This window comes from Rhinolophus sinicus, linkage group LG01, assembly GCF_036562045.2.
Source record: "Rhinolophus sinicus isolate RSC01 linkage group LG01, ASM3656204v1, whole genome shotgun sequence".
NCBI lineage: Eukaryota > Metazoa > Chordata > Mammalia > Chiroptera > Rhinolophidae > Rhinolophus > Rhinolophus sinicus.
In genome coordinates, this window is record NC_133751.1 from 57933979 (window position 1) to 57958545 (window position 24567).

General features: G+C 38.7%; 1 protein-coding gene across 1 annotated transcript; it reads right to left on the bottom strand.

Annotated features, from left to right (window-relative positions):
* Positions 1 to 9037: 9037 nt before the first annotated feature.
* On the bottom strand, positions 9038 to 24550 carry FBXO45 (F-box protein 45). Its single transcript, XM_019723024.2, has 3 exons — positions 23921 to 24550; positions 17399 to 17755; positions 9038 to 13259 (listed from the first exon to the last, which is right to left on the bottom strand). Exons 1-3 carry the CDS (start codon positions 24227 to 24229, stop codon positions 13074 to 13076), a joined length of 852 nt encoding a protein of 283 aa, XP_019578583.2. The 5' UTR covers positions 24230 to 24550; the 3' UTR covers positions 9038 to 13073.
* Positions 24551 to 24567: the final 17 nt, after the last annotated feature.

Sequence of the window (24567 nt, forward strand, 5' to 3'; positions counted from 1 at the left end):
TGCCTGTACCTTATATTATCTGTGGGGTTTGCCCTTGCCTCTTGCTTGATAAACAGAAATATTGCTGGTAAGAGTAAATTGGTCCTACTATTTTCACAATCAATTAGGCAATTCCTAACAAAGATGATGATGAGCATAACCTATAATCCAAGAATGTCATTTTTAATAATATATTCTAGAGAGACTATATGTACAGAATGCATTCCAGCTTTGTTTATAATTTAAAAAATTGGAAATAACTTAAATGGTCATCAACAGAAGAACAGATTGTAGTATATTTGTAAAATGTAATACTGCACAGGAATTTAAAATGAATTAACAGCTCTATGTTTAAATATGGATAAATCATAAGGACATAATGTTACAGAAGGACATAAACAGTATTATGGTTTATGTATAATTTGCATATATGCAAAATAATGCTGAACTTTTTAATGAATCATGCGTAAGTAGAAAAATTTTAAAAACAAACATGAAAATGATTCTGGAGAAGAAGAGAAAAGAAAGGAATCAAATCACAGGCAAGGGTATATAGGGGCTTCAGTTATATCTATAATATTTTGTTTCCGGGGAAAAAAATGATCTGAAGAAAATATGGCAAAATGTTAAGATTTGTTAAAATTGAACAGTGGGCACGTGGGTGTTTGTTGTTATTCTCTTTGCTTTTCTGCTTATGTTTTAAAATGTAAAAATTACAAAGGAATAGTCGCGAGACAAAGAAAGTTTCAGGCTTGTGTCTGCACAACAGGATAACTGGAAATCGATTCGGGGGAGTCACAGAAGCCCACGGAGGCAGCAAGATGGATTTAAAATTGGGTGGAAGAGAGAAATCAACCTTTTAATATTTTTGCCATTTTGGGACATGAACATCACTTGAGATTTTGAAAAATAATAGTAAACTGAAGAATTGGAAGTCTTGGTTAAAAAAAAAATTGCTGTAAATTCTATAAATAGTTAAAAGAAACAAGGTTTTAGTGAACTAAATTTATCATTTATCATTTGACAAATTGATGAAATTGCTATCAATGAATTCGTGTTTAGCAATTTGTTATTTAGCAAATTGAGAGACGTTTAAATAATATTTATCCTTTGAGGGTCTGTGCAAAAAACACCTCCTCCCTGAAGCTGTTTGCATTGAACCCTCCCGCACCCAAGTACGCCCTCTTCTTCCGCTGAAGTTCCGTAGCACTCCTGCACTTCCCTCGGGTGTTATAATCTTTACCATTTGTTACAGCTGTTTAGACAGGTCTTGACTTTCTTGCGGGGCCATGAGATCCTTCAGGGCAAAGTTTTATTCATCTTGGCCTTCCTGATGGTGTGGTGCTCAAGGTAGGTTCTCAGTAAGTATCTGAACAACAGAGAGGAGAAAGAGGGACCAGGACCCCTAACTGAGGAAGGATCAAATGACTAAAAATGTCTGCTTCTTCCAGACTGCAAAGTGAAGGATATTTATAACAGTCTGTGCTTTGAGTTTAAGCCACAGATTATTGCTGTTTCATCATTTTCCCCTCTTGGGCCATTTCCTTTGAGATGAAGTTCTGCCAATTTCTACCTTCAGGCTCTGCCTACAGTGCCAGCCTGCCAGTGTGGTGCCAGGGAAGTACTCTCAGAGGGAGCAAAGCAAGATAATATGATGACAGCATTTCTCTGCAGCAGGAGTAGACCCAGCTCTCATGCTGGAGCATGTACAGCAGCAGATGAGCAGAGCTCGGATAGGACCAGGAGCCCCGAACCAGGCTGCTATCAGGATGCTACATGGAAAAACCAAGGGTTCAGAAGGGTAAGGCAAGAGGCTTCTGGCTAGGTTTTAGAGTTGCCAGATTTAGCAAATAAAAATATAGGGCAGGGCTGGCCCGGTGGCTCAGGTGGTTAGAGCTCCCTGCTCCTAACTCTGAAGGCTGCCGGTTCGATTCCCACATGGGCCAGTGGGCTCTCAACCACAAGATTGCCAGTTCAATTCCTCGAGTCCCGCAAGGGATGGTGGGCAGTGCCCCCTGCAACTAAGATTGAACATGGCACCTTGAGCTGAGCTGCCTCCTGGATGGCTCAGTTGGTTGGAGCGCGGGTTCTCAACCACAAGGTTGCCAGTTCAATTCCTCGAGTCCCGCAAGGGATGGTGGGCTGTGCCACCTGCAACTAGAAAACGGCAACTGGACCTGGAGCTGAGCTGCACCCTTCACAACTAAGACTGAAAGGACAACAACTTGAAGCTGAACTGCACCCTGCACAACTAAGATTGAAAGGACAACAACTTGACTTGGAAAAAAAAAAAAAAGGCCTGGAAGTACACACTGTTCCCCAATAAAGTCCTGTTCCCCTTCCCCAATAAAATCTTTAAAAAAAAAAAAAGTTAGAGGTTATCAAATTGGATTAAAAAAAATCAAGATCCAATTATATGAAGTACTGCCTGCAAGAAACACAATTTAAATATAAAAGCAAAAATGCATTAAAAAAAGAATATATATATATATATATATATATATATATATATATATATATATATACATATGGCAACCAGTGGAGTTTGAATTTCAGATAAACAATGAATAATTCTTCAACAAAGGTATGTCTCATGCAACATTGGGACGTACTTATACTAAAAAAATTATTCATCTGAAATTCACATTTCATTGGGCATCCTGTATTTTATCTGGCAACTCAGATATAGGTCAGGGGTTGTGTAGTTATGGCTAATCATAAGTAAGAGGCAGGCTAAGAGAGAACAGTTCATAGAGGTGAGAAGGGAAGCCGAGAAGAGCCGGCCCAGACCCTGATGCGCCTTCAAGGCAGGGACATGTGTCATTCCCATGGACTCCTCAGTCCTGATGAATAAAATAACTGTCAGAGTGTCTCTAGTGATTCTCCAACAAATCAAACACCCCACCACCACTCCTGTCTGCTTCTTCAAGAACACTTATCTTATTAGAGGATATCTATCCGTTGACATGTCTGCTTCTCCCTTGAGTGGAAAGCAACCAGGCCTTTGAGTCAGAGATCTGAGTTCAAATCTAGACTCTGAAACTTAAATCTGTGTGACTTTAACAAATCACATGTCCTCTGTGATCCTCAGTTTTCTTTCCTATAAAACATGTACCATTGAGATGTGATAAATAAATGAAATAATGTAGGTAAAGCACATAGTAGGTGCTCAGAAATATTAAGCACAACATCAAGCGATCCAAAGTGGTGGAGTAGATACATGCTGTGCTTGCCTTTTCCTGTGAACACATCCAAATTACAACTAAATTATAGAACAATCAACCTGGAGAACCTTCTGACATCCAGCTGAACAGAAGTTTTATAATTAGGATATAAAGAAGACACATCGAGACTGGTAGGAGGGGCAGAGACACAAAACGGGCCAGCCCCAAACCTCTGTGGCAGATGAAAACTGGGAGGGCTATCTCGGCCACAGAGGTTCCCCATGGAAGAGCAAGGGATCCAAGCCCCACACCAGCCTTCCCAGCCCAGAGTACTGGTGCTGGAAAGAGGAGCCCTACAACATCTGACTGTGAAAAACAGTGGGGATTCTGACTACCTGGGTGGGAAAAAGGCTGCAGGAAACCCAGACATCCTCTTAAAGGACCCGTGCCCAGACTCACTCACTCGCAGGCACTCACTTTGGGATGGTGACTCAGGGGGCCTCAGAGACATGCGGGGGGTGGGGGGGCAGACTGAGGTGTGTATGGCTTCAGGGGGTGGGCTGAAAGATAGTTGCTGCTTTCCCTGTGTCGGGTTCTTCTACCATACAGCCAGCAGATAGGTGCCATCTTTCCTGTGTTGAGACCGCCCCCAACAGGCCAAATCTGACTCTGAATTGGTCAGGTGAGCTCTGCTTGCTCCACCCTAGTGACTCACTGAGACCCTGCCACACCCAGCTCTTTACTGCACAAGGCTTTACAGCGGCTGAACCTTACCAGGAGCCAGCAACCAACAGCAGGCCTCAGTGTTTCCTAGCTTTTTGTGGAGCTACCCCAGACCCAATACTGGTGGCAGCCATCCTTGGTTCACAGTGTGGCCTCTCTCATGTGCCTCCAGGTCGAACACAGGCAGCGACCGACTGAGGATCACTTGATATCTCTGTCATGTAGGGACTCTGGTCTCGCTCCCCGCACAAGAATGCAGGATATGGTGAGGCCAAAAGGAACAACGGAACCATAGATAGGGGAATCATACCACTGGCGGCTGGGTTCTCGCTGGCGGCTGGGTTGGAGACACAGGAAGCAGCTAACTGGTAACAACTGATGGCCACCCAGCCACAGTGGATGGCCATCTGATTACAGATTATGGCCATCTACAACCCGAGCCAGCACCTTTCCACATGAAGCTGAGAGCCTGGAAACTGCTCTCTGGGACTCTGTCTCCACAAGCTCCTACCAGGTAGTCCTCGGCCAGTCACAGGAAGTGGATGACCTGAGACTGCACCAAAGCCCCTCCCAAGAGGCCCTAGAACCAACGTATTTGGAAGTTGGCTTCAGACCAGAGCAGAACACCACCCAATTAGTCCCACAAGTGGCACACCCAAAAGGCAGCCTCAATAAGCACCAGAGCCTGCTGGGGGGAATGTCACTCAGTGGGTAAGTCCCCCACACAGCAGGCCGTAAGCTGTGGACTTGGCTCCATCTTCCTACAAGATCTCCTTTCTACCTCAAAACCTATAGCTCTAAGTATCACTCTGTGAAAAGCAGGAACATTTCACTTAGTTGAAAAGTTAGCACTGTTCTCCCCAGTTCTTTTGTTTTCCAGATAAAATAACTGAGGCACAGAGAAATCACTTCTCCCAAGTTACAGAGCTGTAAGTAGTAGAACTGGGGTTTGATTCCAGGCAGTCTTAACTCCAGAATCAATGCCCTTCCCTTATTCACTATACCATGTACTTTACAAACACTGGGTTATAAATGCAACCTGACAAAAGACCTTCCAACAAATCTGTAACACCCCAAAATAGTTTCTGGCCTTACCCCTTGTTCCAGTGAACAACCAAATACAGTATTGAAGTTGCCTTCAGAGAGAACTAGAACTGGTAGACAGAAAACTTACCAAGTATATTAGTTTCCTGAGGCTGCCATAGCAAAATACCATACAGTGTGTGGTTTAACCAACAGAAATTTATCATCTCCCTGTTCTGGAGGCCAGAAGTCCAAGACAAAAGAGTGAGGAGAGTTGGGTCCTTTTGAGAGCTGTGAGGGAGGAATCTGTCCCATGCCTCTTCCCTAGCCTCTAGTGGTTTGCTGGCAATCTTTGGCATTCCTTGTCTTCTGCTGCATGACCCCCAATCTCTGCCTTCATCTTCACGTGGCAGTCTCCCTGTGTGCATGTCTGTGTCCAAATATCCCCTTTCTATAAAGATACCAGTCGCATTGGATTTAAGGCTCATCCTTCTCCAGTATGACCTTAAGTAAATGCAATGACCATATTTCTAAGTAAGGTCACATTCTGAGGAACTGGGTGTTATAGGACTTCGACATGTGATTTTATTACTTTTTTTCCTGCAGCAATTTTTAATGATTATTTTTTTATACAGAAGTAAAAAGCTTGATTCTACAATGTGGCAAGCCACAGACGCAGCTTCTCAGGTTTGGTTTAACACTCAAATTTCAAGGCCTTCCTGACTCAGGAAAGATACCAAATCCACTGCTCCCTGAAAGAATCCCAATAAGGACACTTCTTTTAAATGACTGCAGGAATTTAGCTCACTAAGGGATTTAGAAAGACCAACAGAGGAGATATTAGATGTCATAGGAACTAGCTCTGGCTCTGCCATTGACTTGCTCTTGATCTACGGCTAGTGGGGTTTTTTTCTACATATATTCTCCTAGTCATGAAACAGATTTTGCCTCCACTTTCAGGCTCTTTAAAAGTCAGTCCTGAATGGTGATCTCCTAGTTCAGGGGAGAATTACCTGGGAATGAATGTGTGTCTGTGTATACACACACACACACACACACACACACACACACACACATGATTATATATATAATCATATATGTATATGTGTGTATATATAATCATATATGTGTATGTATATATCTATATATATATATAGATGCCTGAGTTCATACCCTTATTCCATCTAATTTAATTTGCCTGAGCATCCCACGTATATATTGTAAAAGCTTCCCACATATATATTGTCTTGATGGTGATGGATGTATATGAATGTCAAACTTATCAAATTGTGTGCTTAAATATGTGTTGCTTACTGTACATCAATTATATATCTCAATAAATCTGTTTGAAAACTTTAAAACTTCCCAAGTGATTCTAGTGGGCAACCCAAAATTAGAACCATTGGGCTGGGTCAACCTCCTCCTTTAAGCAGAGCAGGCAACGGCCTTAGAAGGGAAGACTGCTCAGGGATCACGTCATACTAGCAGCACCACCAGGACTTAGAACGTCTGACTCTTGAACTACCACTCCAGTGTCCTTGCCTTAAAATCAAAATGATAGGAAATTACTGAGCTCCCCAGAAAATTTTTAAAGAGGCACATGAAAAATTTGAAGTGCTAGGGTTGTTACTCAGAGGCGTAGGGCATGAGTTAAAACAAAAAACTAAAAGCCCACCAGCCTTTACTTGGTAGAATCACCACTTAGAGGGACAGTTAGGTGTCCTTTCAGTGTACACCAGGCATACCCTCCCCTCACTCTGCCCACTGGGCTGTGCAATCTAGTGGAGCGAGTAGAGCAAATGAGAAAAGTAACGCGTCAGCAGCTGTCACTTGGCTGGTAAGTGGCCTGTTGGCTGCCTCCTTCTTAACTCCTAACTTAGTTCCAACACTCTTTTGAATTATTTCTACCTCAGATTCAGCATGTTCAAAACTGAACTTATCACCTCCTACTCCAATCCGTTCCTCCTTTTCAATTTCCTCTACTAATAAAGAGTACCATTATTTTCCCAAATGTCCACACCAAAAAAAGTGCCTCATCTTCTACATACAAATGGTGTCCATTTATCTTCCTTAATATCTCTTGCATCTTCCTCTGCATCCTGACAGTCACCTTACTTTAGGGCCTCATTATTCCCTGCCTAAACCTCCTGACTCATCTCCCGTCTTTCTATTACTGCTTTGGGCAACTGGAGTAATCGTGGAAAACGACATGGATCACGCCATGCCCCCTCTAAAACAGATTTGAACGGCTTCCCCATAAAAAACAGGATGAAACGCAAACTCCTTCGCATGACAATTATGATGTAGCCCCAATCCCTCTGTTCCATATCCTCTCCCACTTTTCCAGGAAGCACCGTTTCCATACATACACATCATACACACTATCCTATCTGCCTAGAGTAGCAGACCCATCCTCACCCACTCCTATTCATCTTCTAAGAGTCATCTTAAATATCACTCCAGATTAAATACTCCGTCTCTGTGCCACACTGGACCTCATACATGACTCCATTAAAGCAATTATTCCATTGTCATGGTAGTCTATTTCCACATTTGCTCTCATTAACTTGTGAACGACTAGAACATACCATTTTTCGTTTTTCTCTCTCTGCATCCTTAGGACCTGGCAAAAGCTTTGTACATATAGGTGCAAAAAAGTATTTAATGGATTATGAATTATCTTCTCTGACTTTTCTTTCTAAACTACCAAATGGGTGACTAGCAGCTGGGTGAGCAAGGAGATCCTGACAATTTCAGAAGCTATAGCTCAGCTACAGACACCTAAAATCCAGAGTAGCGTTGGGAGTTAACGAAACTGTCTGTTTCGTTATGGCCCCATAGGTGCTGAAATTCAGTGTTCCTCTAGACTGTGCTTGGAAACGTGGATGCGTTTGGCTGCTCCCCAAAACTCAATGTAGCCAGTCTCCATTACCAGTGTGCTTGTCAGCAAGTAGCCGTCCATCCATGCTCTTTACTGATCCGGGCTATTTGGTCATGAACTATTTCATTCTTTGGTTTGTTGAAGGGGGAAAGAAGTCATTGACTCCTCTCATTCCAACCTTAAACATTCTTTCCTTTAAAGGTAAAGGTCACCACTAAAGGGGCGTTGATGAGTAAAAGACCTTTTAAATACTGGCTGGATAATGTGAACTAGTTTGGTACATTAAAATAAACAAAAATATCTGGGCTATTCATACCATTACAATAACTCTCTATTAAATCTAACTTTGGATATCAGCATTTTAATAAATTATTTCAGGGAGTCTTTCTCCAGGGAGATGGGACCTCAAAATCATTACTCAATTTCATCCTCCATTTTGTTTGTAGAGGAAGAAAGGGAGCAGAAATACAGTATGACTTACTAATTAACATACCATAGGATAGGCAGGACTGGACTTCCCTAATCTTTTTCTTAAATGTTTTCTTGTTTAAAAAGAAACAGAAATTAAGTACCATCAACAGGATGATCTAAGGAAAACTTCCTAAATGATTTTTACTTCTTGAGTCTCTCATTATGAAATCTTATATACAAAAACTAAATAATGACAATCTTAAATCCTGAGAGACTGCTTCTATTAACAAACCATATTCTGAAAAGTAGAGAACATGTTGTTCTAAACATTTTAATGAATACATTAAATAAAAAGCAAATGGTTCAGGGGAGGATCCAAAAAAGAAATTAGGACAACAGACTGGTAAAGCTGTCCCTGGTATCTCTTCCCACTAAAGATAAATACAGAAATTGTACACCTACTTTTCTTTTAGAAAATTAAAACGTTTTGTATAAATTTTAACATATTAATGCATCAAGCAACTTTTAGCAACATGACCAACTCATGCCCTCTTTAAGGTTTTGGATCACAGGAGCCATTTGTTCAGCCACGTCAGTCTCTTATTACTCTGGGCAAACGATTGCATTATCAAACAACTATTATCTGGGGGTGGGCAGCAACAGGGGAACAGGATCCTAGTGAATTACTATTCCCTGTCCATGTTCCATTCTAAACTTGGTGAATGTGGATTCCAGTATTAAAAGCCATGGAATTTGTAGGTAAATTCCATTACATTCGACTACTAAGATACCCGTTTTTCTTTCTGAGCTACATATAAAAAAAGTCCTCATTTTAAATGTAAGCAATCACAGGTGGTTAATGTTTAACTTTTTATTAAGAAACTAAAGCAAAACAAAAGAATTTCCAAAAATTAAAATACAGATTTCTAATTTTAATTCTAAACAAATATGAAATCTACACCAAGACCTAAAAATCAGAGTTCACCAATATTTAAGAATAAAGGGGAATGGCTAAAATGCATTCACAGTCATTTCCTTGTTAGCCTCAGATTTGCATCCCTTTCCTTTGTGCTTCACTTAAACAGGATACAGAATTTCTTTCTCATCTTTTGTTATTGTAGTCTGTAACTTTAGAGGAGCTTTTGTCTTCCTACAGTTCTCTCTCTATTCCTTCAGCAAATATGTGAGCACCTGCTTATTGGGTTGAGATGATTTAGACATAAAGATGAGTTCGTCAAAGATCCTGTCCTAAGATGTTCAGGGGAGAAAAGATACCAAGAAATAATCTATAAATAAATTTATAGGTGGTATAAAGTAATACAGCATGTTTTAAGTACAGATAAAATATAAAAATAGGAAAATTTCAAGGAAGGCGGGATTACATTCAGCTGGAGAAATTGAGGAATGCTTTGTGAGGATAGTATTTGGGTTGGATATGGACGGTTCCTTCAAGGAAGGCTTCAAAGAGGTCCCAATATGGTGGCCTTGATGTCTAGAGAGTAATCTTTTCAATGTTCATCTTTAAATCTCAAGTTTCTGTCTCTTCAAACTGCTAACTTTTTAAAATAAAAAATATTAATATTACAATTTATATGAACAGCAGTTTGGGGACTTAAATTAAAAGTTAATTATAATACCTCCTATATGGTTTCAGGGCTGTTACTTTCTAAACTCTTTCCCCGGTCAAATCATATCTAAAAGGCAGAAGATACCTAATCATTGAGCCATGACGTAAATATTCAACTGGGCAAAACCTACTGGCTTTAGGTGCTTTCTCAAGTCTAAACCTAAATTTACATGAATAAAAATGGAGATAAAACAAATGGCTTAACATTCAAAAGTCAGATAATGGAAAAAATAATGGCAACTATGAAATGATATATATTAAAACAACAGGACTCTTTGTATGAAATGTTTTAATGAATTATGAGCCATTGACCATTACAGACGTTAAGCCTAATATTTCTTCTTTCCTATGTAAAACCAGATGATCAGAACAGCCTATCTCAAATATGACAGAATACCATAGTATGAGTGAGAGTAATAGTAATGTTTGCTTACACATCTGCATGCTTCACTAAAGTTAAGAACCAGAGAATGCTCCCAGTTTCTCAAGTCAAAAAAGCAAATTCAATTACACATTTTTCCTGCTCAAAGTTTCAGTTGAAATACAAAACTACTTTGCCTTTCATAGCACTTTTTATCCATCACACAAGCACTTTCCTGTTATTTTCTCTACCCTCAATATTCTTGTGAGGTAGTGAAGGGAGGGAGCAAGGATACTTTAATTTTGCAGATGAGAAAACTTAAAGTGAATTTTGAACTCAACGGTGGCAGCGTACTGAAAATCATCTAGGAAATTTTAAAAAATGTTTATGGTTATGTCACATCCCAGACCAGTATCAGAATCTTAGATGTAGGACCCAAGTATCAATATTTTTAAAAACGCACATGACTCTAAAGTACAGCTATGGTTAACTACTGGTTTAGATGACTTATACTCAATCTTCAGGTACAACTGTCTTCTACCTAAATGCTCTCTGAAAAAGAGATTCCACTTCCTTGAACATTGTAGAAATTTGCTTCAATATTGTGTAGAGCTACTATTCGTTTCCAGTAACAAATTCATTTATCAGGTTATAAATGAAGGTTCTTCATTTCCCTGAGGCTCATGTTAAATATGAACCACCAATTTTATACAATTTGAAATGGGCTAGTAGGAAATTCAAATCTTTGAGATAAGAATAGCTTGTTAAACATTTAGGCAATTATTTGATTTCAGGTTTCATATGCAATAACCATGTGTTTTTGTTTTCCATTCAGCACCTTCAAAACTTCGTTACAAAATGAACATCTACTGACAAGACAAAATGGAAGTTTTAAACAAAACTCTTGGCGAAAGCTCTTGGAATTGGCTATATCACAACTTGAAAAAGAAAACAAGTACTTAAAGGGCTTTATAGTTTTCTAACCAGCTCAGTCTTCACCCTAACCCAGTTCTCTTTAATTTTAAACTTTGCCAAATTCCACACCAAGTCATTCCACACCAAGAAAAATCAATTTCTGTAGCAGCTATATTCTCTAATACATGTAACATATAATTTCACTTAGTACTATTAAGTATGGTTTCCAGGAGTTTCTTCTTGACATGGGTATCAAAAAGAATTTTTAACAGATTTCACCTTTAAGCAACATACTAAATACACAATAAATATTTATAAACCTGTCAGGTGGCAAAAATAAATCTTTGTTCATGATTCAAATCCCCTGCTTCATAGGAGTATTGATAATCTTAACTCTCAAGGAGCAGTCCAAGAACCCCAGCCAGCTTCTTGCTGTCCCTAATTTTATTAGATTTAAGACAAAATATACATACAGCAATAACCTAAAAAGTACAAAGATTCCACCTGCCTTAGTCAATTCTTATCACAAAGATGTATCTGACACCATACAATTTATACTTTCATACAGAAAGATGATGTTTGTTTCTCTTCTAACAAAAGAAAATCTCAGCTCATGTATGTTGGATTATTAATTCGAAAGAGTATTAGTGAAATCAGATTTATTAGTCAAAAATTCAGAATAGGAATTAATGTTAAGCTCTTCTACAATGAAACCTTCAAAATATTGCCAACCTGAAGTTTTCAGCACAAGGTGTTCTATTTCAAGTCCCATGGGGGCAATTACATATACTGAGATTAAGAACATTCTTAACCTGGGTTCAGGTTGGCACTGTTCCAGGTGGGTGAGTAAACATTTTCTTGATAACCCCAATGAAGAGTCTGAGGCTTAGATTGTTGCATGATGTAAACAATATGAAATTTTAAAAAATTATAATATCTACAGCATTATAAAGTTACAAAATAAAAGGACCATTTATCAATTCCTTTCCTAAGGTCTGTGACTAATAGCTTTCATATGTGAGGCCTATAAAAGCAAATGGCAATGTTGTGTATTGTCATGAGACACTTTCTCAGAAGGCCAAAAAATAAAACCAGGTACTATGAGATGCACATTATTATTACTGATATATGTACGGTTAGAAATAAATTTGCCTTCCCTCAATCTTTAGCCAGGAGATTAAAGGAGTTTTACAATAATTTTGGTCTTTTTTTTTTTTTAATCAGAATAGCTATAGAAACTGTAAACCAAATATAATACAAAATGAGCCAATACAACACATCTCCTCTCAAAATCCTCTTCGTTGTAGTTACCTAATTGTCCCTAAATGTTATTTTAATTTTGTACCATGTAGTGGTTTTTAAGAAATTGAACTAGAACAAAGCAATCACTTTGTCCTGTTTTTTTTATAGTTGTTTTTACACACATATTGTATATACAACTTGTAAAATAGCTGCACAATTTTACATCTCACTGTTAGAGAAGTGCAGTCCAAGCAGACCATGCTTCTCAATATATTAAAAATATTAAATAAAACCCAACCAGTTTCATACTTTTCTAATAGTCAAGCTGGTTGGAAAAAAAGGGTCTGGAGAAAAAACAGGCAGTTGTAAAACAGGGTCAGTCTTTCTTCACAAACACACTACTTAAAAATCTTGCTATTTCCTTATCTTATCCCTTTTACAGCATCTCTAAAATCTCACCTTAAAAGTTGGAAATAACACATTGCTAACTTAGAGACAAAATCAGTTGCAACATGCATATGTCAACTGCCCACTCAACCAAGTGCAACCCTGAGGATTTTCTGGCCCAGTAGAAAGAGGAAACACTAAGATAATCTCTGCTGTAGAGTTGCTTCTCCAGTTAACAATTTCATTGTGTTTTTCAGGATGTTTCTTGGGCATGCATGTATGACACTGTCACTTCATGATTCTAATTTCCACAAGCAGATTATCTCCTCTACTTTGTCTTTCATCCCAAGAAAGCCACTGTCATCCATCCAAAGGTTTTCCAAGGTAAACCAAAGTCACTTCTGTGTTGCCATATACAGCAGAAACTGCTGGATATAAGCAGGCCTTTGGAAGTCCTCTAAAGGCAACCCCCAGGAACTCATATCCACGTTCAAAAGCTAAAGTCTTATCTTCCATGTCCAAGATGACTCGAATTCTTTCTCCTATCTGTAAACAGATATCAAAATAAGGTTAGAAGAAAGCCCAGCAAGGGCATAGCTACAAGAAACATGATACAAATGAACAAGTTGAAAATATTATTTTGAATATATACCAAAAGTTATCTAGAAAAACCTGAAGAGAAGTTTTCTGGTCAAGGAGAAGCAGCTAGAAAAAGGACACATATCAATTTCATTACAACTTGTTTTGATAGTTTTTTTTTAATTTAAGACTTACATGGGGCCTACATTTAATACTGAAAATTTAAATGCTCCCCTTGAACAGTCCCCAGATTCTTTGTTTAAAGGTTTTTTTTCTTAAGCTTACCACTAAAAGCTGTAACTTTACCAAAAAAGGCTATCTAAATAACCTTTTCAAATTACTATAATACACACACACAACGGAATATTATTCATCCATGAAAAGAAATGCACTTTTGATACATGCTAGAACATGAATGCACATTGAAAACATTATGCTAAGTGAAATATGCCAGACACAAAAAGATAAATACTGTATGATTCCACTTGTATCAGGCACCTAGAATATTCACATTCATAGAGTCAGTAAGCAGAACAGCGGTTACCAGAGGCTAGGGGTGGGGAGTGAGAAATCAGGAGTTATTTTTTAATGAGCAAAGAGTTTATGTTGGGGATAATTAAAAAGTTTTGGGTACAGATAATGGTGATGGTTATACAACACTGTGAATGTATTTAGTGCCACTGAATTATACACTTACAAATGGTTAAAATTATAAATATTGCTGTGTATATTTTAATACAATAAAAAATTACATATATAATAAAACACTTATATAGTCTTTAAAGTTTATACAGCAGTTCTATATATAATGTGGAACTTACATAGTCATAAACAGACAAATCCAACTAAAAGTTCTAAAGAAGTAGAACAGGCTTTATTAAATAGTCACTTTATGGCCCACCGCTCTAAAAACATCTGTTTGTCATAAAAACAGCAGCACTGGTAGTTAAACTAAACTGGAAGCACAATATAGCCAGTTATTTTCCCATTTAGAAAAGTAAGCAAAGAAATAAGGATGTTTCACCTTTATAATTTGTGTCTAAATACTTGAAGGTAGAAAGTCCTAACATTTGCAATCAAAAATAATTTTATATTTCCAAATTATGCTAACTCCTGCTCTTGTTACTTCTCTTCATTGTATTTCCTATCACAAATAACTACCAACATCTGCTTTTTTCTTCCCTTTGCCCAACGTGCAGATTAACGCACACCCAAGTTTGTGGACCTAAGAATATTATTACCATCATCAACACTACTGCCATCAACAAAACATGAACAACAAAAAATAGAAATGAAGAATTAATATTTTGTTGGGTATTCATTTTGTGATTCATTTGTATTATCTCTTTTGATCCTCACATCAATCCTAGGAGTTATCCCTATTTTACAGAAGATGAAACTAAGAAGATAGTCCCACTGCTGGAGAAATTTGCAAGTTTGCTCCACCTACAACTGAGCATACAGCATGCACACAGCACAGGGAGCTGAAAGCAGAAGTCTTACTAGCTTTAGGTATCAGAAGGCAAAACTTGGAGATGGCAGAGTAACTGGAAACTTAGAGTTGGAACTCTAGAAGCAACCGAACCACAAAGAGGATGAGCCCCCAAATCTGAGAATAAACTCTGCCCAAATCCTGGTGTGATAACTATATAACACAGACATAGAGGAAACCTCCAGGTAACTAGCTGAAATAGTAGCAGCGAGAAACCAAAAAACAAACAAACAAACAAACAAATAAAAAAATTAAACAAAGACATTAGCTGGTACACACCATGGGGGAGACAGTCTACAGTTTGAGTCCATGCACGTTAAAAGCATGCTAGAACAAGAAAACCTACAGTCTTCAGAACACCAAAGCAACTTCTAGAGGAACAAAACACTCAGGTACTACTGCATATTATCTATAATGTCCAATTTGCAATTTAAAAATTACTGGATATGAAAAGAAACAGCAAAGTACAACTCATACCCCCGGGGGAAAACAAGGGCAGTCAATAGAAACTGATTCCAAGTAGGCCTTGATGTTAGATTGACAAAATCTTCAGAGCAGTTATTATAAATATGGGCAAAGAATTAAAGAAAAATCTAGGATTAATGAATACACAAATAGAGAATCTCAATAGAGAAATGGAAACTATAAAAAAAGAACCAAATGAAAATTCTAGAACTGAACAGCACAATAACTAAAATTCACTAGCCTGGCTTAATAGCAGAGTTGAAATGGCAAGAAGAAAGCATCTATGAACTTGAAGATAGAGCAATAGAAATTATCCAATGCAAAAAAAAGAAAGAAAAGAAAAAATGTAGCTTCAGAGGCACAGAGACAAGGACAATATCAAGTAGTCCAACAATTAAATTAAATGTAAATGGATTAAACATTCAAATCAAAAGATAGAGTATGAGATCAGGTTTGCTAAAAAGCAAGACCCAATTATTGTAAAAAGCAAAATCTGATTACATCTGTCTAGAAAACCTACTTTTAATACAAAGACAGACTGAAAGTAAAAGGATAGGGGGAAAGAGGTACTTTGCAGTAGTAAGCATAAGGAAGTTGGAGTGGTTTTATTAATATGAGACAAAATAAACTTCAAGACAAGGAATATTACTAGAGTCAAAGGCCAATTCATAATGATAACAGAGTTAATCAGTCTGGAAGAAATAATAATTATAAATGTATATCCACCTATTAATAATAACAGAGCTCCAAAACACCTGAAGCAAAAACTGACAGACTGAAAAAAGAAATAGATAAATTAGCAAGTACAGGTGGAGATTTCAATACTCCACTCAGTAAATGATAGAACAGGTAGAAAGAAAAACTAGTAAAGATAGAGAAGACATGAACACTATTAACTAACTTCATTAGTTAGTTGGGTGAAATGACATTCACCCAAATGTCATTTATGGCCTATTTCATCAAAAAGCAGGATATATGTTGTTTTCAAGCACACATGGAACATTAATCAAGATAGATCATATGCTGGGAATAAAACAAGTCTCAATAAATTTAAAAGAACTGAAATCGTATTTTTAGTTCTACTACTTTAGTATGCCTGACTTGCAGTCATTACTGAGGCTCGAGTTTTCAAGCCACATGTTCATCTGAAATATGCACTATATAATTCCTCAAAATTTCAAGTTTCTTATCAGATTATTGTGTTTTAGACCGCTGAATCTATAGTAATCATATAGATCTTATAAATAATTTTGAGCCTAGAATCAAGTAAGTATGGTGTAAGGCTAAGATGAAAAGAATTTAAAATGCAGAAGTTTGCCTGAACTTGTCTGTCTTTATAGAAATCGGTAACACCTCCAGAGTCTTTGAATCCACAAACAGATTAATAAATAGCAGGGGGTATGTGTATGCATGTACACAGGTGCATTTGTGGGGCTGAGATGTCTAGAAAAAGCAGATTTGGATGTGCTATGATATAGGAAAGATGAAGAGTCTAGAGCATGAGTTGGCAAACTATGGCTCCTGGGCCAAATCTGGCCTGCAGCTCATAAATGTTTTATTGGAATACAGCTATTTTTATTGGAACACAGCTATGCTTTTACATATAATCTATGGCTATTTTTGTGCTGTAACAGAGTTGACTAATGACCAAGACCATATGAACGACAAAGCCTAAAATATTTACATCTGGCCCTGTACAGAAAAAGTTTGCCAACCCTTGATTTAGAACAGGGGTGTCCAAACTTTTTTCAATGTTTTTCACCAAGGGCCATATACAGTAAAACACACAAATAGCCGGGTCACTCACTCAAGGTGAAGTACGTATTGCCTCACCTGGTTTATTTAAGTAAACTAAATATACTTTTGGAATTTGCTGCAGGCCAATAAAAAAATGGATCACGGGCCGCAGTTTGGACACCCCTGGTTTAGAACAAAGATGGACTGCTCAAGGTCAAATATGTATTAGGAAACAAATATTGAGATACTAAAAGATTATCATCAGAGTAGCAAAGAAAGACCAGTTACACTATTTAATTAAAAATTACCAAAAAAGTTATACAAAGCTACTATATTAAATTTCATAAATTTGAAACAAATTAAAACATGATTTGACAAAGGCCCACATCGAAGAAAATACCTAGCTTCTCACCTGATATTTTGGTGCGTTGTTGCATTGTGGAAAACTACCATTGACTTCTCCATTATGTAGTAGATTATTGTCCACCAGATTCCAGCCCCAGCTCTGGTCATCACTGCCCAGCAATGCCACATAACCTTGGCACTGCATGGGGGCCCGTTTTGTGGCAATTCCAATCACTGCCACAGTGCCCAGAGGGCCCTCCCACCATACTTCCCATGCATGGCGGCCCTCACTGAAACCAATCTTGGTCCTTGCACCATCAGTGCTCTGAGCAATGGGGTTTCGATGCAAAGTAAAGCCATTTTTCTTAATGTAGACATTCCTAGAGCAGTCATTAGTGCTGAAGGCATGTTGGAAAGCACGTACCTGAAAAGATGAAAAACAGACCAGAGAAACAGAAGTTGGATTTTTCTCAAATATTAAAAAGTACCCAAACTTTAGGCTATGTGTTTTTAACCAATAAAGTTATATATTTTTAAATAATAAAACAAGCATTTCCAAAAAATGACTAAAGTTTCAGGATGGGATACTAACATTTAAAATAACTGCCAACTATTTCATTATTGATCAAAATTCTAAACCGTAGCATTATTTCTCCAAAAAGACTTCTTAAAGATATCAAAAGATATACACAAGAATCCTTATATTTTAGAGATAACACTGAAATATTTATGGATGACATAATGATATTTGGGAATTGCTTTGAAATATCCAGGGTGGAGTGGGAGAGTTGGTGTGGTAAACATGAAACTAGATTGCCCATGAATGAATCATTGGTAAAGCTTGGTGATAGGTACAGAGAGGTTTGTTAAACTATTTTCTATACTCTTGCTTATATTTGATATTTTATATCAAAAAGTTAAGAGATGTACAGTTTTCATGTTGGCAATGTTATCACCAAAAGGGTATTTTAAGTAAAATAGAGAATTTAGTCATAGCAGCTCTAAAGTTTATGAAAAATTTGAATAACCACAAATTACGTTTGCGCCTCAGCCTCCTTGCTAGGTCTTACTCATACACTGAGACAGCACCACTCTCATTTTAACAAATCAAATAATCCCCTAGGTATATCTAAATTCAACCACTAGAATTTATAAAGAGATAGGCATTCAGGATAGCTTTCCATTGATAGAACACGTTAGTTTACCCTCAGTAATTACCAGCTTTCTTTAAGCTTCCAAAATACAGTATGAAAATTGCTACTCTGTATAAATAATAACAATTTCTCATGTTCTAATAATTTAAAGCTTTTGGTTTCTGTTTGTTTTTAATACCTTACTTTATTAAAACCACCCAAAAGCAGCCAAAGGCTGGGACCCATTGCTTTAGTTAACCTGAGAAATCAACTCCAGAATCATACAATTTCAGCACAGGAAAGAAGGACCTTAAATGTCACCTAGTCCAACTCAGGGATGAGGACACAGACCTAAAAGTCAACAGCTAGTTAGAGCAAGAGCCCCACAGAGAAGTCAGGTATCCAGTCCCCTCATCAAGTGTTCATTTACTAGCCAGTACACCACTGTTTCATTGTTGTACTCCAGAGCAGAGAAATTTAATAAAAAAACAAACAAACCCTTCTTGTTTCATGCATCCCGTGTTTTCATGAGGAGGCTGTAAAGCTAAAGTATTCCTATTTTTTTTTCCCTATCTGTTCCTATTTATAACACACTTTTAAGCATCTAAAAGATCGGAACAAAAGATTAAAAGGGGGAGTAAAATGTCCCCAAAATATTAAGTATTGCCCAAATAACCTAAGAGATTACTATCAAGACAATTAGTCCCTCATTATAAAATATTTAATTAATACTTACCCCAATTCTTATAAATACCAACTGGTTTTTCTCTATCTTTATTCTCTTTGCCAGTGACACTGTTGACAACCTCTTCCTCAAACATCTATGACATCTTCCTGTTACCCTGGGCTGATCCTCACTATATCCTTTTTTGGTGACTACGCTACCTCTGCCCCCCAAACTCTCCAGAACTCAGTTCTTAACCCTCTACCTGAATTCTTTCCAGACCTTTCTAAAACAGCACGTTTATTACATCTCATCCCAGTTCAATAACCTTTGATAGTTCCATATTGACTACCACATCGACCGTGAATTCTTCTGGCTTTCAAAGCCCTCCAGATGTGGTTCCTCCTATTTCTCTCACTTCCGTTGTTCTCCTTGCCTGTAGTATCGTACCTGCTTTCCTTCCCCCACATATCCTCTATGACCAGCCCAAGTCATACCACCTCCATGAAGCTATTCTTAACCAAGACCACCCAATCTCTTTGACTTCTCTCACCTGAATTCCACAGTCTACACCACACAACACTTAACTCTGTACACACCCCAACCATTTGGTTCCAGTTAAAAAATACCTTGCAAAAAATCTTATCTAACCTAACCTGATCAAACCTCTATAAGATATACAGAGAATAGAAGAGCATGTTCAACAACACCATGGGAATGAAATCTGCAAAACCCAGATTGAGGGAAACTTTACAGGGTAAACCACCTGGTTTCTTCAACAAATAAGTTGCAGGGGTGGGAGGTGGGGAGATGGAGGGTGAATGTGTAGACTGAAATAGTCTAAAGAGACATATCAACTGTTTCCCATGGGAATATTATATAGATCTTGATTAAATAAATGGTAAATTAAAAATAAACACTTGATTTATAAGGCAATGGAAATCAGAACACTGCATTTTTTATATTAAGGAATTACTGCAAATTTCTTTAATTTTTAGATAAGATGATATTGTGATTATGTTAAGTGTCCTTATCTTTTAGAGATGGATACTGACAAATTCAGATGAAATGGAAAAATACACAAATTAATAAATAAAAATCTGTAGTTCCTGTCTCCAAGTCTCATGCACAACCTGGATTTTGCATTATGGCAAACAGCTTTAAAACCTTGTTTAGGAAATAAGTCTGAACTTTAGAGAATTTTAGTTAGATGCCAAGTATGATGGAAATAATTGATGCTATTTATTAACACAAACTTTTAAGAAGACAACTCCTAAATAGATTGACAACTCCAAATACTTTCCAGTTTAATGCTATCCCAAGGCTGTTCCCATTTTTCTCTCAGTTACCCAAGCTCCCTGGAAATCCTATCTGATTCTTCCTTCTTCTTCATCTCACTCACTCGGTAAGCTAGCCGTCCCCCATGTGGATTTGTTCTCTGCAGTAGCTCTCCCAACCACCTCCTTCTCTCCACCATACACTTGTTCATACCTTTGTTTTATACACTGCCTAAGTACCTCTGGTACAATCACTAGCCCCTGCCTTCTCCAATTCATCTTATAGCCTAGTTTTTCTAAAACACAGCTCTAATTGTCACTCCTCTACTCAAAATCCTGTGGTTTCCAACTGTAGAACAAAGCCCAAACTACAGACTAAAGGCTGTATTTCAAGGCCCTCCATGATTTATCTCGTTTCAGCTTACCTTTACAATCATATTTCCCACTACTTGGATTCAATCTAATTGAACTATATTTTTAGCCTCTCCTCTAAGCTCCAAACTGTAAGAGATGCCTATTTGAAATCTTTTGGATATCTCAAATACACTTAAATTCTCCTCTAACGAAACTGAACTCATTCCTCCTAAATCCAGCCCAGGTCATCTCTCTATTATGTAAGCCAAATACCTAGGCGTCATCCTTAGCACTTTCCTCTTCCTCACCCCTAATTCAAATCTATTGCTAAGTCCTGTAGATTTCACGTCCTAAGTCTCTCCTAAATTTCTCCCCATCTGCTCCACTACCTACTTCCTAATTGATCTATCCATATTTCTAAGGTTTCCCTCCAACTTGTTCTCCATACTGGTTAGAAATAACCTCTCAAAAATGCAAAATAATCATATCACCAATCCCCACACTCCAAACTCCCCTTGCTTAGTTCAAAATGGCTATAGTTTAGTCCCAGGCCACCTCTTCCATCGTATCTCAACCTGCCTCACCTTCACTCTCTATGTTCCAGCTACATTGATGTATTTTCTGTCCCTCATACTCATCAGGTTTCCTCTGGAAGGCTCTTCTCTCACCCCTTGGCCTATTTATTCTTCTCCTTCAGGTCTCAGTTCATGCATTATTTCTTCAGAAAGGGCCTTCCCTGACCTGCACACCTAGGTCAAATCCTCCATTACTGACACTCAGAACACCACGTGTCTCTCCTTCACAGTACTCAGCACAGATGGAATTTTGTAACTGTGTGATTATTTGATTAATGTCCATTCTGCCCCCACCCCCCACCAGATTGTGAAGCAAGGCATCCATGAGTTTGTGTCTTGTTTTCATTCATTCCATCTACAAAACTGAACATAGTTCCTGGCATTCATATTTTTTTAAATAAAAATACAGTATATGCTGTAGAAAGCCTTGGCTTTCCTCTTGTACCGCTTTTGTTCAGGGTATTTCCTCTTAGTAAAATATTCAAATCCTCTCTATCTTTAAAATTCAACTCAGATACATCTCAACCTCAAACCTTCTCCAACCCTCCTCTCAGCTTGTAAATCTCTCCTCTCACTGAACTTCTAGTATATGTTTCTTTTTATGTCTCTAATAGGAGTAATTTCTACCAGGTGTTGGTTATTTCTATACATTTTTTTCTCCTGTATTAGACTCAGCACTTACTTATTAGACTTCTGACTTCTTTTGAATTAATCTTTTTATCCTCAGGATATTCAAGAAAAATCCTCCATCATCTGAATGAATATGTTATGAGTACAAGTCTACAATACTTGTAGTGCTTGTAGTAGAAAGACATACAAAGTATTAGAAATTTAAGAAACCTAAACTATCTACCGTGTTTCCCCGAAAATAAGACCTAGCCCGACAATCAGCTCTAATGCATCTTTTGGAGCAAAAATTAATATTTTACTATATTATATTTATTATATTATTTTACTTATTTTACTATAAGACCGGGTCTCATATAATATAACATAACATAATACCGGGTCTTACATTAATTTTTGCTCCAAAAGATGCATTAGAGCTGATTGTCGGGCTAGGTCTTATTTTCGGGGAAACACGGTAGAGAAGATACAAAAGGAATAGGTAACACAGGTTGCCTCCTAAGAAGGAAAACTGGGTGGCTGGGGGAAAAGACATTTTGCTTCCTTTGAATGTTAACTCACATGAACACATTATCGATTACATATTATTATATGAGTCTTTAATCAGGTGAACATATCTATGACAGAAAAATTACCAAAATGCTTTAAAATAAAAATAAACTTTATGGAGAAATAAAAACTAAATAAAACTTATGAAGCCTACACATGTATCAGGCAAAATAGGACAAAACTGCAATATTTGCACCCTACTATATAAATTACAACTAGTATCCACTGAGCATCTACGATGTACAAATATTGTCAAAGTAAATTAACATTATTTCGCTTAGTAGGAAAACAACTTGATAGATCATTTAACAGGAATATTCCTTAAACTTATTAAACCAAAACGTGCTTTATTACAGAAGAATAAATTTTACATCTATTTCACATGAAAAAAAGTTTACTTCTTACTCTGACTCTGACTGGTAGTCTAGCATTAAAAAGGGATGTTTTCCCATTTTAGTTATTAATGTATTTTTTTATGTTTACCACATTCTAAGCGAGACTTTATCCTCTCTCATATGGCTCTTGAAGACTGCTATACTAAATAGCTGCTATCCATCCAAATGAACTCAAGCTTAAGGCCTTTTTTTGGTATTGCCTGAAGAATCCTTGCAGCCCTACCATTACCTGTTACTAGACATTTTTATTTGCATATGAAGGTAGGAATATGCACAAGAATCTAGAAGAAAAAGAGGCAGCAAAACCGGAATTCTATGACAAATAGAACAGTAGAGACACACCATAAAGGTGGAACTAGGAAAAAGTTGGCAAGGAAGTAGCCAATAATAGTGAGACAAGGCAGTATTATGAAGGTTAAGCAATGCCGACGGGAGTTGGGTCTATTAAAGCCTGTATCTTGAAAGTTAGCAGGATGCCTAGGACCACACTCATTTATACACCCGAAACACTGTAGAAGGAATTAAAAAGAACTTGGGTGAAAATAAAGAAAAACAAATGGTTATAAATCAGAGCTTGGAAAAGGTGAGGTGAATGTGGGATGAAAGCGAAGATCTTAGAACTAAACCGATGTTAAGGCAGCAGGAAGATCTATTAAAGCCTATTTGGAGGGCAGGGAGAAAAATAAGATTAGAGTATTGAACGTACCACAATGAGGGCGGTATGTGTTTATAGGGAAAGACAGGGTAAGGTAGAATGAGTGATGGAAACCAGGGATGGGAAACCATCTGGATCTTCAAAAAGTCTATCACGGAAGTGGGGTGAGTTAAGGCGCATAACTTCAATCCAAAGAGAAGAGGATCTTCATGGAGGGGGGAGCTGAGGTAAGGTATGGACAAGTGCGGTGGAAAGGCGGGATGGTGAAGCGAGGCGTCTGACTCAGAAGCCTAGAGAAACACTGAGGGCCGTGCGCAGGAGCGGGGCTGGGGGCAGCGGCGTGGCCGGGGGATCTCTCACCTTGGCCTTGTAGCTGGGCAGGTTGCAGAGGATGTCCGTGCGCAGAGCCTCTTCTGCCAGGCTGCGGGCGCACAGGCTCCGCCACACCTCGCTGTTCTCATCGCCGTGAAGGCAGCGGTACCAGTGCTTGCACACCAGGGCGCAGCTCCGCAGCTCGGACAGCTCCAGGTAAGAGAACACCAACTCCAGCACCCGGCTGGGCAGCCGGCCCCCGGCCCCCGAGCCCGAGCCCGCGCCCGCGCCCGCGCCGCCGCCGCTACAGCCAGCGCCACCCGAGGCTGCTCCAGCCCCCGGGGCCGGGGCCGCCATCACCTCACCAGCCGGCCCACGGGCCGCCGCCGCTGCTGCCGCTTCTCCCCGTCTCTGCTGCGGAGGCCAAGCCTCGCCTTGAGACGGGAGCAGCTCGCTCACCGCCCCTCTCACAGCCAACTGCCCTGCCCCTCCACCACTCCCGCCCCTGCCCGGGGGCGCCCGCCGCGCGCCCCGCCTCACTGAGGGCAGAAGCACCCGCCACACGGGCGTCCCCCGCCCCTCCCCCGCGACTCAGCGCGGGCGCCGGAACCGCCCGACTCGCACGGCGTCCCCGTGGCGCGCCCGTGGCTCCGCCATGCGGGTTGAGGGCACGAAGCAAGGGCGCACGCCCAGCT